The following is a 14,212-nucleotide window of genomic DNA, read 5'->3' on the forward strand; positions in this document are numbered from 1 at the left end:
CGCAGATCCTATTCTCCGGGCAGGATGTTTACCAGATGTCGACGCGTCTCCACAGTACGTGATCGGCTAGCCCGAGGACCGTCATAAACACTAATATCTAGTTACCTAAAATCCTTCAACAGATACACAGTCTTTGTCCCAGTTACGGGAAGACAGGAGAGACCTATTTTTCCACGAACGACGTCTCCCACTAGCAACCCTCCCTCAAGGGCAGCTAGCATCCTTTTCTAACTACCGATATGGAGATTGGCCAATTAGCAGCAACGTCAATTTCCCTTACTTTCCGAACGTAGGATGTCCCCGACGAATCCGATGATCTCGTGTCCTTAGACACACCCCGTCATAGTTTTCCTCTGGGGTATCACCGGGACCGAAAGTCATTCTCTCTTGCGGTCTCATCGACAAAAAAAAGGATTAACTCCTTACGGTCAGCGAATACTAACACAGAATCCGACTTAGATTTTTGCGAGTGCGTACGACTACCGTCCCGTTGTCCGCGGATTCGTTATTGAACCTAGGATCATTGTCATTAGTCTCTCGAGTATCTAATCACCACGGTTACTTGTCCGGTTCTATGGTAATCGTATTTGCACTAGCCAATGTCTTCTCTATTGCATAACGACGACGTGTAATCCAAACGAAGATTCGCTTTACGCCCCTAACCCTAATTCTAATGTTAACCCGACATATATTTGGGCGATAATAGATCGATAAAGGCAACAAAAGTATGAAATGTTATAAGATATTTTGAAGCATTTGAAAAACGAAATAAAATAAATATGAATAAAATTTTTTATGTGAAAGAAATGTCCGCAAACTTGATTAGTTTCGGCAAGTTAACGGATAATAATAATATGGTTATTTCAAAAGGAAATATTGCAAAAATAATAGATGAGAACAATAAACTTACAGCTTTAGCGGTCAAAGAGAATGGTACATATAAAATGAAAAGTATATTGAAAGGAAGAAGCACTTAGTAAACAGTGGCGAACGTAGTGATATGAGTAAAAAGGAAAGATGGCATAGGATGCTAGGACACGTAAATTTTAAATACCTAAATATTTTGGGTAAAGAGCAGCTAGTGACTGGCATATCGAATGAATTTGAAAAGGAACTTTTGAAATGTAGGGTGTGTATAGAAAGCAAAATGCATAACTTACCTTTCAAAAATAATCGAACTAAGGCTAGGGAAATAATGGAAATTATTCATACGGACGTATGTGGTCCCTTTAAGACTGCCGGATTCAATGGAGAAAAATATTTTATTTCATTTATCGATGATTATAGTAAAATAGCTAGGATCTATTATATAAAATCAAAAGAGGTCTTTGATTCTTTCGTACAGTTCGTAAATGAAGCCGAAAATTTAACGGGCAAGAGGTTAAAAATATTAAGATGCGATAATGGTAAAGAATATTTAAATAATCGAATTTATAAATTTGCTAGGGATAAAGGTATAAGAATAAATAATTGCCCAACATACGTACATGAATTAAACGGGACAGCGGAAAGGTATAATAGAACAGTGATGGACATGGCGCGTTGCTTGTTAGCGGAAGCGAAAGTACATAAAAGGTACTGGCCGGCAATAGTTTGTACAGCGGCATACTTGAAAAATCGAATATTAGCGAATACTATAGAAAGAAAGACACCTTTTGAAATATTCTTCGGGAGAAAACCAAGTGTTAAAAATCTACATCTATATGGAAGTAAAGTTTTTGTAAGAAGGCCAGAACAAAAAAGAGTTTCTAAATGGGATAAGAAGGCAGATATGGGAATTCTGTTAGGATATAGTGAAGTAGGTTAGAGAGTCCTATTAGGTGTAAAAATAACAGTAGCGACATGTAGAGGTCGTAGAAACAGACAAAAAATGTATCGGTTTTGAGGAGAATTCATTCGATGCAGTTAGCGATGATAGTAAAGATAATTATTTATTGGACAGCATGAATAAGGAAGAGTTAGAAAGTAGAGAAGATGAAAATGATAATAGTTTTGAAAGCTTAAAGATTCCTAGGAGATCTACACGTAATAAGAAAACTCCAGTAAGGTATCCAGAAAAGGAAAACAGTAGTGAGATTCACGCAAATTATTGTAGAGTAGATATCCTTTGCACATTTGAGGAGGCGATTTGTTGTGAAAATAGTGAAGATTGGAAACAGGCTATGGATAAAGAAATAGAGTGTCTCTATAAAAACAAAACTTGGAAATTGGTAGAGAGGGTAAAAGGCAAAGAAGTATTAGATGTAAAATGGGTTTACACGAGAAAATCAGATGACAAGTATAAGGCTAGATTAGTGGTAAGAGGATTTCAACAAAGAAACGTAGTCGTTGATGACATATATTCTCTTCTCTTCTATCATATTGTTGTCAAAATGGATTAATCATTGAGCAAATGGATGTAAAAACTGCCTTTTTAAATGGCGAAGTAAGTTCGGAGGTATATGTAAATCAAGCAAAGGGATATGCAGACGGAACGAATAGAGTTTGTAAATTATCGAAAGCGCATTATGGGTTAAAAGAAAGTCCGAGGGACTGGTATGAGTGTTTTGATAGGTATGTGACGACATTGGATTTTAAGAAGAATAACATAGAGTTGTGCCTATATACTCATGGAGAGGGGGAAAATGTTGTTTATTTGCTAATATATGTAGACGATTTGTTAATCTGTAGTAAAAACAAAAAAAGGATCCAAAATGTAAAGAAGCTATTACCTGATAAATTTAAAATGAAAGATGTAAGTGAAGTGAAAGAATATTTTGGAATAAATATAGAGTATGATTATATAAAAAATGAAATGAAACTAAGCCAAACGAAATACATTGAATCATTAGCGAACAAATATAAATTACAAAACAGCAAATTGTACTGTACACCAACGGAAACAAATTTAAAAATAGAAAACGCTGAGATAAATAGAAATGACATTGGATACAAGAACTTAATTGGTGCATTGCTGTATATTAGTACAAATACCAGACCCAATATAAGTTATAGTGTGAATTATCTTAAGTAGATTTCAAGATTGTTGTAGCGAGACACATTTTAAATATGCTTTGCGAATATTGAAATATTTGTACCGAAATATTGAAATATTTAATATTAAAGATTTAAGGTTACATTAGAAAAGGAATGAAAAGTGTGAAACGATAGATTGTTATGTGGACGCTGATTGGGCAGGAGATCATTTAGATAGAAAATCTACTTCTGGATATGTAATTAAATTGTATGGAAATGTAATCGGTTGGAAATCTAAAAAGCAAAGGTGTGTGACAAAAGCCTGGACGTATGCAGAGTATGTAGCTCTATCGGAAGCGGTGAGTGAATTAATGTCTATTAGAGAAATTATGAAGGTCTTCAATGTAAATCTAGACAATAACCCTGTAAAAATTTATGACGATAACTCTGGAGTGATAAGTATAGCAAAGTACGGAAATTTCACAAAAAATTCTAAACACATTGAAGTTCATTACCACTACGTTCACGAATGCTTAAAGGAAAATAAGATAAATATAATTTAAGTAGGTACAGACGAAAATACTACATAGGTTCTCTAAGAGGTTTTTCTATGTGCGATAGTCGAATCAAAGATTTGAATTTTTCGATTTGATCTACAGTGTTTATATTTTCAATAATATTAGAAATTTGGACTGAAAACTTACCACCATTGATAAAGCATACTGGCGTTGGCTTTCCCTCGAGGTATACAATTTTTTGAACGATTTCTCCCGATGCGAGGGTTGGTTCTTGTTGCAGCAGAAGGGTATTATTATCTAATTTTAATGTTTTATTGGAGAGTTCGAATCGATATTGATTTAAACCGGGTAAGCCTAATATGCCGTCTTCTATGATAGGGAAATTATCATCTACTAAGGAAAATTCTATCTCTTTGTTGAATAAATTTAGTTTAATTTTGGAATTGGATTCGTATTTGGAATGTTCCATGGAGAATTTCTATGTGTCTGGTATTATTGTTCTTCCTGGGTAGCATCCTCGTTTAAGCAAGTTGATTCCTGCTCCCGAGTCAACGAAAAATCGCAATCCTCGTCGTCCTGGTAATTGTAGTCGTATTGTGGATAATCTTCCTGAGGTAGCATTGTTAATTCTGATTGTTCTTGAATGTGGTTTATTCCTGAAGGGGCTTTTGTTTGAGGCGGTATTCGAAAATTTTGGCATTGATTGGCAAGGTGTCCCAATCGATTGCATTTGAAACATTTCGTTTGTGGCCTTTCGTTTAATGGTCGATTTTCAAGCTTTGTAAAATTATTCATTCTTGGTAGAATGTTTTGTGTGGGTGGAGTTTTGTTATTCATGTTACTTGTAATCGTGAAGCGGTTACCTACTGGACGAGACGTCTGGTTACGATAAGATGGTGGAGTGGTTGTTTGTCGTGTCATCCGTCTGCGAGCGTTGTCTTCGCGAAAGTATTTTTCCACGTCCATTGCCTTTTTTTCTGCATCGATAATGTTTGGGGGGGGGGATTAGCCAATAGCACGTGTCCTATTTCTGAATGAAGGCCTCTTACATAGTCAATCACAGAAACCATGTATAGTCGATCGTTCATCGCTCATCGAGTTAGTTCGTCTTTATATTCATTGGTAATGCTGTATTGAAGTTTGTTGAAAACACGTCGAAATCTAATGTTATAATTTTGCACGCTTTCGGTTATTCCTTGCTTTATCACTCTTAACTGATCTTGGTGTTCCCTTACTGATGCTTGAGTAGCTACGTTACGTCTTAATCCTTCGTACAGAGTTTCGAATTCGTTAATATGGATATTGTGGATTGTCATTGCGGCTTTTCCTACAATTTTCTCTATTTTGATCATTTTTAATAATAACGTTTGTTCGCTACACATCATTCTCATTTCTTTTATTTCACGAATAAAATCTTCTACACCTATATCGTCTTCTCCGTTTAGTATCGGAGATACTAAACAGCTTTTAGATTTCCAGAGTTTGCAGCTGTTGGATTGGATGGTTGGACATATGTTGGTGGCTTTTGTGGCATAGGTGGAGGTGGATTAGTATCGTGTTTTAATACTGATATATTATCGCCATCGTCAGTCATCATAGAACCGAATTCGGTTGATTCTACGTTTATTTGTGGCAGTTTAACACGAGAGAGGTTTCTACCTAATATTTCCATTTCGTTAGCGCGTTTTCTATTTTCTTCGTTCGCTAATTTTAAAGCATTCTTTATTTCGTTAAATTGTTGTCGAAATTCTTCGTTCTGTCTCTGTATTAAGTCTAAAATTGCTCTGGTGGAGGAATCGAGTGATCCCGTTTTATTTTGGACTCCACTTGTAGAGGGTAAACTTGTCTCGGCTATTGAGTCTTTCTTGTTCATATTGTCTCTTCGCTAGAGTTACTAGAGAAACTAACTTTTCGCGTTCTATATTGTTTAAAAGAATTCCGACTTTTCTCACCTTGATACGTAAGTTCGTAGAATGAGGTTCCCTTGCGGTGTTTTCCTCTGTGGCGCGTTCAAATGTGTTGTTTGAGTGTCAAACTCGTTCTGTTGATTTGTTCTATGCTGACAGTGGCCTCGTTGATTTGGTCCACCGTGGTAAATTATTGACAGCAAAGTTCATAACACAAGTAGTTCGAATCCTTCGATCTTCAATAATGTCCGTAGACCGAAATCGTAACTTCGTTTACACTGAAGCGAATGGATCCTGGCAGGATCGCCAAAATGTCACGTAAAAATAATGGGAAAATTATAATAAAAAAATGTTGGGTTCTTGAACCAGAGTTCGAGGTACCTTTATTTTATAATAGGATTACAAGTGTGCGATTTGACCGTTACCGAAAGACTGAAAGACTCGATCAAGACACAGCCCTTCTAGATGTTCGTTTATCTTATGCCTATGTGCCGAATTCATATTCCTTTGTTTTGGGAGTCGGTGTCGTGTGCAAGGCGTTTCAGGTTTCCTGAGTCTGTTGGAGATATTTGTTGACGTTACATGTACGTCAAGACTGTGTAAGTGTCACGAGGCAAAACAATAATATGAGTCGCTCTCGATTTGCATCGTTCTCTAACTCATGTGCCGCCACATACTTATATAGCTATTATTTCTTACAACCTAGCGTATGCAGTTGTGTATGGGGCCTCAAGTTCACTGTTTATAGATACTGCTAGGAATTAATCGAACGAATTCAACGCAGTCGCGTTTACAGTGTTCCGTATTATCGGAAATGCCGAATTCGCGTGGTTTCGCTTTGACGTACGTCCACGTTGACGATTGTTCAAAGAACAACCGAGAGGCCTCCGCGTCGCAGCTACGAAAGACATCGAAGCCGCGACACCCTTCAGTGACTTCCCTATCTTTTCCTAAAACCAAGGATGACGCAACTCAGGCAATCGTTACAAGCGTTCGAACTTCACATTTTCTTACCATACTATCAACAAAAAATGAAAGCTGGTTTTCAATGAGTCATTATATAATTATATGTCGGAGATGAAAGAACACCGGAGCCTTTGGAATTTTGGATAATCCCGCAACATTGTAACCTAGAGTCTACTATAGCTGTAATTGAACAATTGTAGTTATTCAATCCGATTGTAATTGTTCGAGAGTTGTGATAATGAGCTTGGGCTCGAGGCGACAGTCAGTCGCCGAACGTAGCCGCGGTCACGGGATGAACGCTTTGTCTAACAAAGGTATGGAGTAATTCTATAGATCTCCTTAAAAGAAATATTCGTGGTGACACGCGACAGTAAACATTCCAACGGTTTCTGTCCCGTGGCTCGCCACACGCAGAGCCTATTCTTCGAGTAAGATGATTGCCAGATGTCGATGCGTCTCCGCAGTACATGTTCGGCTAGCTCGAGGGGCCGTTATAAATCTTAAGATTTAGTCAACTAAAGTCCTTCAAGCAGACAAACGGTCTTTGTCCCAACTACGGGAAGAAAGGGGAGACATATTTTTCAACGGGCGGCGTCTCCCACTAGCAACTTTCCCTCGAGGGCGGCTAGCATCTTTTTCTAACCACCGATATGGAGATTGACCAATTAGCAGCAACGCCAATTTCCCTTACTTTCTGAACGAAGGCTTTCCTCGACGAATCCGATGATCTCGTGTCCTTAGACACACCCCATTATAGTTTTCCTCCGTGGCATCATCGGGACGGGACGGGCATTCTTTTACGCGCTTCCGTCGACCAAAGAGTAACGTCTTTACGCTCAGCAATTATTTTTACGAGTCAGACTTAGATTCAGCGAGAACGCCCATCGGTCATCCCGTTGGCCGCGGATTCGTTATCGAACCGGAGACCATTGTCACTAGTGTCGCGGACATCTCACCGCCGTGGTAGATTGTCAAACCTGTGTTATTCATACCTGTGTCAATAAATCGTATCTTCGTTACACCGCAACGATGGCTACCTTCAATGAAGACTCCTCAAACACCGACAACCCTATCCCCAATGTCATTCCGACATATATATCCACCGAAAATGCGCTCTTGTAGACAAACGCTCGATTCGCGTCATAGCTTTTAAAGCTTGTCGCATCTCAATCCGTTGGAAAAAGTTTTTCCTGTAGCATATTTTATTTTTACGAACCAACAAGGTCTTTGTTTATTTCCTTCTGCTTTTGCTCCAATTTCCCCATTGTTTTTTCAAGGATAGTATTTCAGAGCCACTAGTCAAGTTTATTGTAACAATAAACGTACGTTTCGGAAACATTTTGTGCTGTGAAACAGAATACACTAAAGTTTGAAGGTCACATCGATTTTCGAAAGTTTATAAATGGAGGTGTATGACAGTATCACCAGCTGTTGCTGTCCAAGTAACTCCAACATCGAAATACTACAACGATTCCAATCGAAAACGCTAAGAGCCTTAATAGACGCACCTTGGTATGTTACCAACGAAACCATCTATCGCGACCTCAAGATACTGCAACGCTCGACATCGGATTGGTTGCTGTTTATCATTCAAAATGTTAATCTGCGCTGTGATGATTAGATCATTGGATAATAATTCGGATGCTATTGGTCTGATATGTTCGGTCATCAACGGAGTCGTCGATCGTCGGCGTCATTGGTTATGTGTTCGTCTGTCACTGGGCGGTGGACTTGGAGTCGCGGCTATTCGTGGTGTTTCCGATCTGTGGTCTGTTGTGTGCTTTTTGCGACGAGTGGGTGATACGTAGGGTGGCAAAGAAGGTGTTGTGGATCGGCTATTTGATGGGGAAGATTTCGGGCTGGACTTGCTGGAACGAGACCCTGAATGGCGTTTTGTCCTATGCAGCATTGTATGATGTCATTCTCCGCATACGCGACATGATCCTGCGAAACAATGCTTCGTTGCGTGCCCTTTCCCGAGGCAGTTGAGGCATAGTGATGCTCTTTTGACCTCCCGAATGCGTTCGCGAAGGGATTTGGTTTTGAAGGTGTCACATCTCCAAATGGGGTGTGGTCCTTGACAGGTGGGGCATGTTGGAGTAACCTGTGTCGCCGTAAGTGCATGTCCTCATGGTGCGCGTTGACGGACCGGAGTAGTTTGTTCCGGTGATTCTCTTGTTTGTTTGACCGTGGTGATCGGTCTGGAGCTTCGTGCTAATCTCTCTAGGAAGTTTAGTAAATGAATGTACGGAGGCACCTCGTTATTGGGCAGCGTCATTTCCCATTGTTTTTGGATACTTAGTGGTATTTTCGAGAGGATGAGGCTGTTGAGCATAGCACTGGTATCGGGGTAGGATTCTCCTAATTTGTTCAATGCATATATGTGTTGTTTAAATGTGTGGACTAAGCGCCTTAATTCCGTTGGAGATTCTTTGGTTATCCTTGGATAATCAATTATTGCCATGCAATGACTGAAAGCTGTGTATCGTGGACATTCGAAACTCTCCTTGAGAACGGCTATAGCCTGACTGTAGTTTACATTACTAAGGGGTAACGCGTTTAAACAATCGGCTGCTTCTCCTTGCAGGGCGGACTGCAGGTAATGGAATTTCTGTATATCCGTGAGACTAGGATTTTTTTCGATTTTGGAAGAAAAGGTATCATAAAACGTGTTCCATTTCTCTAAGCTTCCGTCAAAAGTAGGGAGCCGAAGATCTGGTAATTTAATGGCTATCGGATTTAAACTAGCGGATGATGCACAGGTTGGAAGGTTTATGGATGTCGACGGCGATGCTGCTTGCGCGTTCCTCAGAAGATTTTGTAGCTTTATGTCTACCGGGACGTACTGATTCCTTATTTCGAAGCCGCGCGCTTGTTCCTCCTCGTCTAATACTTCTAACTCGAGTTGGATCGCTTCGAATTGACTCGCAGCTTCGGTCAGTTGTTTCTCGTAGTTCGTTAACAAGGAGTTTTGCTGACGCTCGGATTGCTCGTACTCGTCCAGTCGGTTCGATACGTATGTGAATCGGCCGCTACAATAGCCTCGTCTCCGACGCAGGGAGATGAGTTCATCTTCGCTTGTCATCGTTGCCGAGGATAGGAGATGGTCGAAATAAGGAACGAGCTTACCTTACTATCGTGCGGCGTGAGGTCGCGTGTATGCTTAGCGAGGAACGCCTTGTTCCTTGCCGACGGCCACTCGTTCGGTTGTATTATTAAGTTGTGAAATTCGTTGCGTTGATGACTGTCCAGCTGCGGCGGAAGGCTGCGTGGTTGTGTTCCCTTGCCAATGGGATGTGCTTCTTCGAAGATGACGCGCCTGACGTCACTGGTTTCGCAGTAGTGGTTGCTCCCGCTCCCGCTGCTGGTCTTGATAAAGTCACGTGGCACTGTGTGGTCACTGGTAAGTGCACTCTTCACTGGCACGTGATTCAGCTCGAAAATGTTTCAACCGTTCGCGGAGAGACGCAATCGCGAGATAGCACGTCAACGAGAGTTGTAAGTTCCCGTTACGATTAAATAATCGACGCCACGAACTGATCGATCCCCTTATTTCGATTATGATAATAAGGGTAGTTCAATGAAATTCCACAGAATTAACACAAATAAATTAATGTTTATTTCAACAACTTATTAACTAGAAAGATATAAATGGAACAAAAAAAAAATGTAACTGCGTTTTGGTTGATAAGTAATGCGCGACATATCAGATGTGTAGACGGTTCGACTTCTCGAAAAGTTCTGAACGCCTTTCGATTTTTTTCGTTTTTTCTGGAAGGCGACCCCCACTACGTTCGGATCACGCCACATTCTTTTACGCGAGGTAAAATACGGGCCACGAGTCGACGTTTCTGGAAGTCGCCGTGCTTAATGAACCATGCTCTTGCCATTACAATGTTTGTTTGCCGGGCAGACACGACGATCCGTCGCCGACATTATAGTGCCGCGACCGATAGTTAAGAATATGACCTATGGTAAGCCGCATGGCGTAACATTCTCCCCCCGTTGAGAGGGTACCGATCAAACTAGCGAGGTGTGGTTGAAGTTCCCATCTTATTTCGTCTCGGTGGCTAGTTGTTCGGGTTTCTCGAGATCGGGTTGAATTGGCAGTGGGACAAGCCTTTTGACGCCCCGATCCAAAATGCTCTTTGCCGTCTGAACTGTAGCTGTCCGGATGACACCATCGGCGCCTGGATGAACCTTGATAACTCGGCCCAGAGGCCAATGCATGGAGGGAACGTTGTCCTCTCTGAGGATGACGATTGTGCACTTTTGGATGCTGTGTCCACCCTTGCTCCATTTATTGCGATTGGTTAGCTCGTTCAAATACTCCTTATGCCAGCGGTTCCAAAAATGTTGTTTAACCTGTTGGATATGCTGCCATTTGGAGAGTCGGTTCGATGGAATGTCTCTGAAATCTCGATCACGTAAGCACATTAATGAATCGCCAATGAGGAAATGTCCGGGAGTGAGGGCTAGGAGATCATTTGGATCGGTGGAGATAGGAGTTAGCGGGCGGGAATTGAGGACTGCTTCTATTTCTATTATAAGAGTATTACGGTGTTAAGCTCATATGTTTCTGTTCCTCCACTCGCGCTGCGCCATAATATCCTTTGATATTTCCGATCCTCTGGTCGTACGAGGAATTGCCGATACATTTTCTCGATGTCGCCAGTGAGTACGTACTGATGAGCGCGGAATCTAATTAATATACAAAATAAATTGTGAATTGATTCGAGAATATAGGATTTCCCCATTTTCATGATTATCGTGATTGTTGTATAAATATATTTTTTAAGATACTAATAATTAGGTACTTATAAATTAGTATTATCAATTATTTTGCATTTGTAATTCCGCCTCTAGTATAAGCGTTAATTGAAAACTAACTTTATGTTTCAAAAAGTACTAGCAAAGTCGTTGAGTAACAAGCCACTAATGCTAACACAAATAGCATTGTCGTAATTAAATATTTCTAAATATTCATTTCTCATTTTGAACCTGTAGAAACAATTTATTATATATACTATTAGCTAAGTAATTGCATATTTAATTAAGTCGAAATATAAAACATAGTTATTTTAATAATTTAAAAAATAAAAAACTGACAAACATTTCAATTTAATTTATGGTTGGAACAAAAGACAGTTATTTTTCATTAATTGAAATATTGCAATGCAGAGTACTTTCCAAAATACGCCGAGAGTATTCCTGATGGTGAAACGAGCGTTGCTTTATCGAACGCAGCTAAAGCAAACAACATCTATGTAGTTGGTGGTACGATGCCTGAAATAGAGTGCGATAAATTGTACAATACCTGTACTATTTGGGGTCCCGGTGGAACTTTGATAGCAAGACACCGAAAGGTAAGTAATATATTCCTTTATGGCTTTGAATTTGAAAATATTAGGGTGAAGAAAGTGACTCTATCTAGGAATAATTTAGGAATATACATATGTACATACGTATACTATAACCAATTCTATAATTTACGGTTTATAAAATACGTTATGATACGGGAAACGCCCATTTTTGTTGTAATGTGTTTGTGTTGTATAAATTTTTCACATACTTAAAATATTATTATACTTATTTTTTCTCCTTTTTAAACATTATTAAATGATAGGATTTTTTAATAAAAGAAAGTGATAAAAACGCTGTCAGTTATTAAATAAAAAATAATTAAAGTTTAGGAGTTGGTAACTTTGATATTAAATTACAAAAGTTGCAGCAATAGAATTAGCGACTACATTTTTATGTTATTAGGTACATCTATTCGACATCGACATTCCTAATAAGATTACTTTTCGAGAGAGTGATTCACTCAGTCCTGGTAACTCCCTAACGACGTTCGATGTGAAGGGCTGCAAAATAGGTATTGGCATTTGCTATGATATTAGATTCGAGGAAATGGCACGCATTTATCGGAACAAAGGTACAGTAACTTAATCGATCAATACTTAACTAGCAAAAAATTAAATATCTTTCTTAAATATATTCTATATAAAATTAATATAATCTGTAACTCTGTATAAAAAGAAGCTTAATTTAAAAAACCAGTATATTTGCTGAAAATGAAACAAATAAAAGAATTAAAAGCACAATAAGAGGACTGTCCTCGCATATTCAGAAATGATGGAATGTGAACCGTGCAACTACGAAGTTAATTGGTATTCGGTGGCTTCATATTTCCTGCTTCTCTGGGTTAGGTTGCCAAATGCTGATATATCCAGCGGCATTCAATATGACCACTGGACCACTGCACTGGTCATTACTTCAGCGTTTCAGAGCGAATGATAATCAATTATACGTTGCCTGCATATCACCGGCTCGTGTTCCTTAAGCAAGTTACGTCGCATGGGGACATACACAGTTGACCAATCCCTGGGGAAAGATTCTTTACGATTTGGAAACTCAAGAGAATATGGCAGTCACCGATATCGGTAATTTACAGCTTAAAATTAAAAGCGAGAGATCCATGATGTAATTAATTTTTAGTCTCGTTAATTTATCGATTTAGCCATCTTCCTCTGTATTTGTTGAATTTATTAGTAAGCATTACTTATTACTTCGTATGTTTCTTTTTTCTATCAGATCTAAAAGTTGTTGAGGAAGTAAGGGCTCAGATACCTACATTTTCTCAGAGACGTACAGATTTGTACGACACTGTCTGTAAGAAGGAGTAACTCTACACTAAAACAGAAAATGTTTTTTTATAATATTTCTACTACGATATCCTTTTTTTGTGAATTATTACTAATTTCTTATCATTTGTACTGAATGAATGACTCAATTAAGAAAATCAAAACGTTATAAATAATAATCTGTATATCTTGTGTATCAACATGTAATTAGATATTATAATAATATAGGAATGCTATAATAATATAGGATAATAATATAGGAGAATAATAATATAGAAAAAAATACATGCTTTTAAACACCTTTAATATCGATCACATAAATTGTTATAATTCACAATGATTACGCATACATAAAAGACCCCTTGATAGTAAAATTTACGATCAAAAGGCAATTACGTATCGTTTAACAACATTTAATTTATAACACCTTTTAAACATTTGGACAGATTAACACATAACACTTCTTATATATAAACATCAATTCGAAGTTATCAGCTTGGAAAAATTGGTCGATTAATACCTGTAGATTGTCTGTCTCGATGAAAGACTTAAAGAGAGCAAAAACATGATAATGCCGCTAATATAATATTCCTTCTTTCTTGTATCTGTCTGCCTCTCAGGTCGTTTTACTAATTACAATAAGTAATTTCGACTTCTTTGCGCTCTCTTTTAACGCATTCGAGACCGAAAGAAATTCATATCAGTCAGTAGGCAAGGGTATAGTATACATATTTTATATATAACTTATGTAGTAATGTATATATCATGTTAATTTCATATTTTTTTCAATATAGAATTATTATATATATATATATATATATATATATATATATATATATATATATATGACTGTACATAATACATTATAGAATAACATAGTATATAATTTTATATTTTAAAAATATAAGGCATACTATTTAAGATTGTCATCGATTTAAAATCAAAGTATGAAAAGGATAGAGTTAAACACAGAATCATTCTAACTAAACATTCAGATCGTACCGACACCTAGGTATCGTCTTACAATTAAATCTCGGTCTCGAATGGATTAAAATGAAATACATACTTGCAGCTTCAACATCTTCAATATCGAGGAGATTCAAACTTTACAAATAAAAGCGGCCTGTTCCCCTTTCCACGACAGACTCTCATACCATATCCTCTCTTATCCAGGCTTTTACTTGGAACCAGCAATGCGTTCATTTACAATTTAAATTTACCC

General features: G+C 38.2%; 1 protein-coding gene and 1 pseudogene across 1 annotated transcript; one reads left to right on the plus strand and one right to left on the minus strand.

The window, feature by feature from the left end:
• Positions 1–8,474: 8,474 nt before the first annotated feature.
• On the minus strand, positions 8,475–9,431 carry LOC126877227 (uncharacterized). Its single transcript, XM_050640036.1, has one exon. The coding sequence runs from the start codon at positions 9,429–9,431 to the stop codon at positions 8,475–8,477; it is 957 nt and encodes a 318-aa protein (XP_050495993.1).
• A 2,080-nt stretch (positions 9,432–11,511) lies between these two features.
• On the plus strand, positions 11,512–13,296 carry LOC126877230 (omega-amidase NIT2-like; annotated as a pseudogene).
• Positions 13,297–14,212: the final 916 nt, after the last annotated feature.

Source organism: Bombus huntii, unplaced genomic scaffold (assembly GCF_024542735.1).
Source record: "Bombus huntii isolate Logan2020A unplaced genomic scaffold, iyBomHunt1.1 ctg00000135.1, whole genome shotgun sequence".
NCBI lineage: Eukaryota > Metazoa > Arthropoda > Insecta > Hymenoptera > Apidae > Bombus > Bombus huntii.

What these genes read in the sequence shown, in the direction of transcription:
- LOC126877227 (XM_050640036.1), bottom strand. Translation starts at nt 9,431, where the DNA reads ATGACAAGCGAAGATGAACTCATCTCCCTGCGTCGGAGACGAGGCTAT.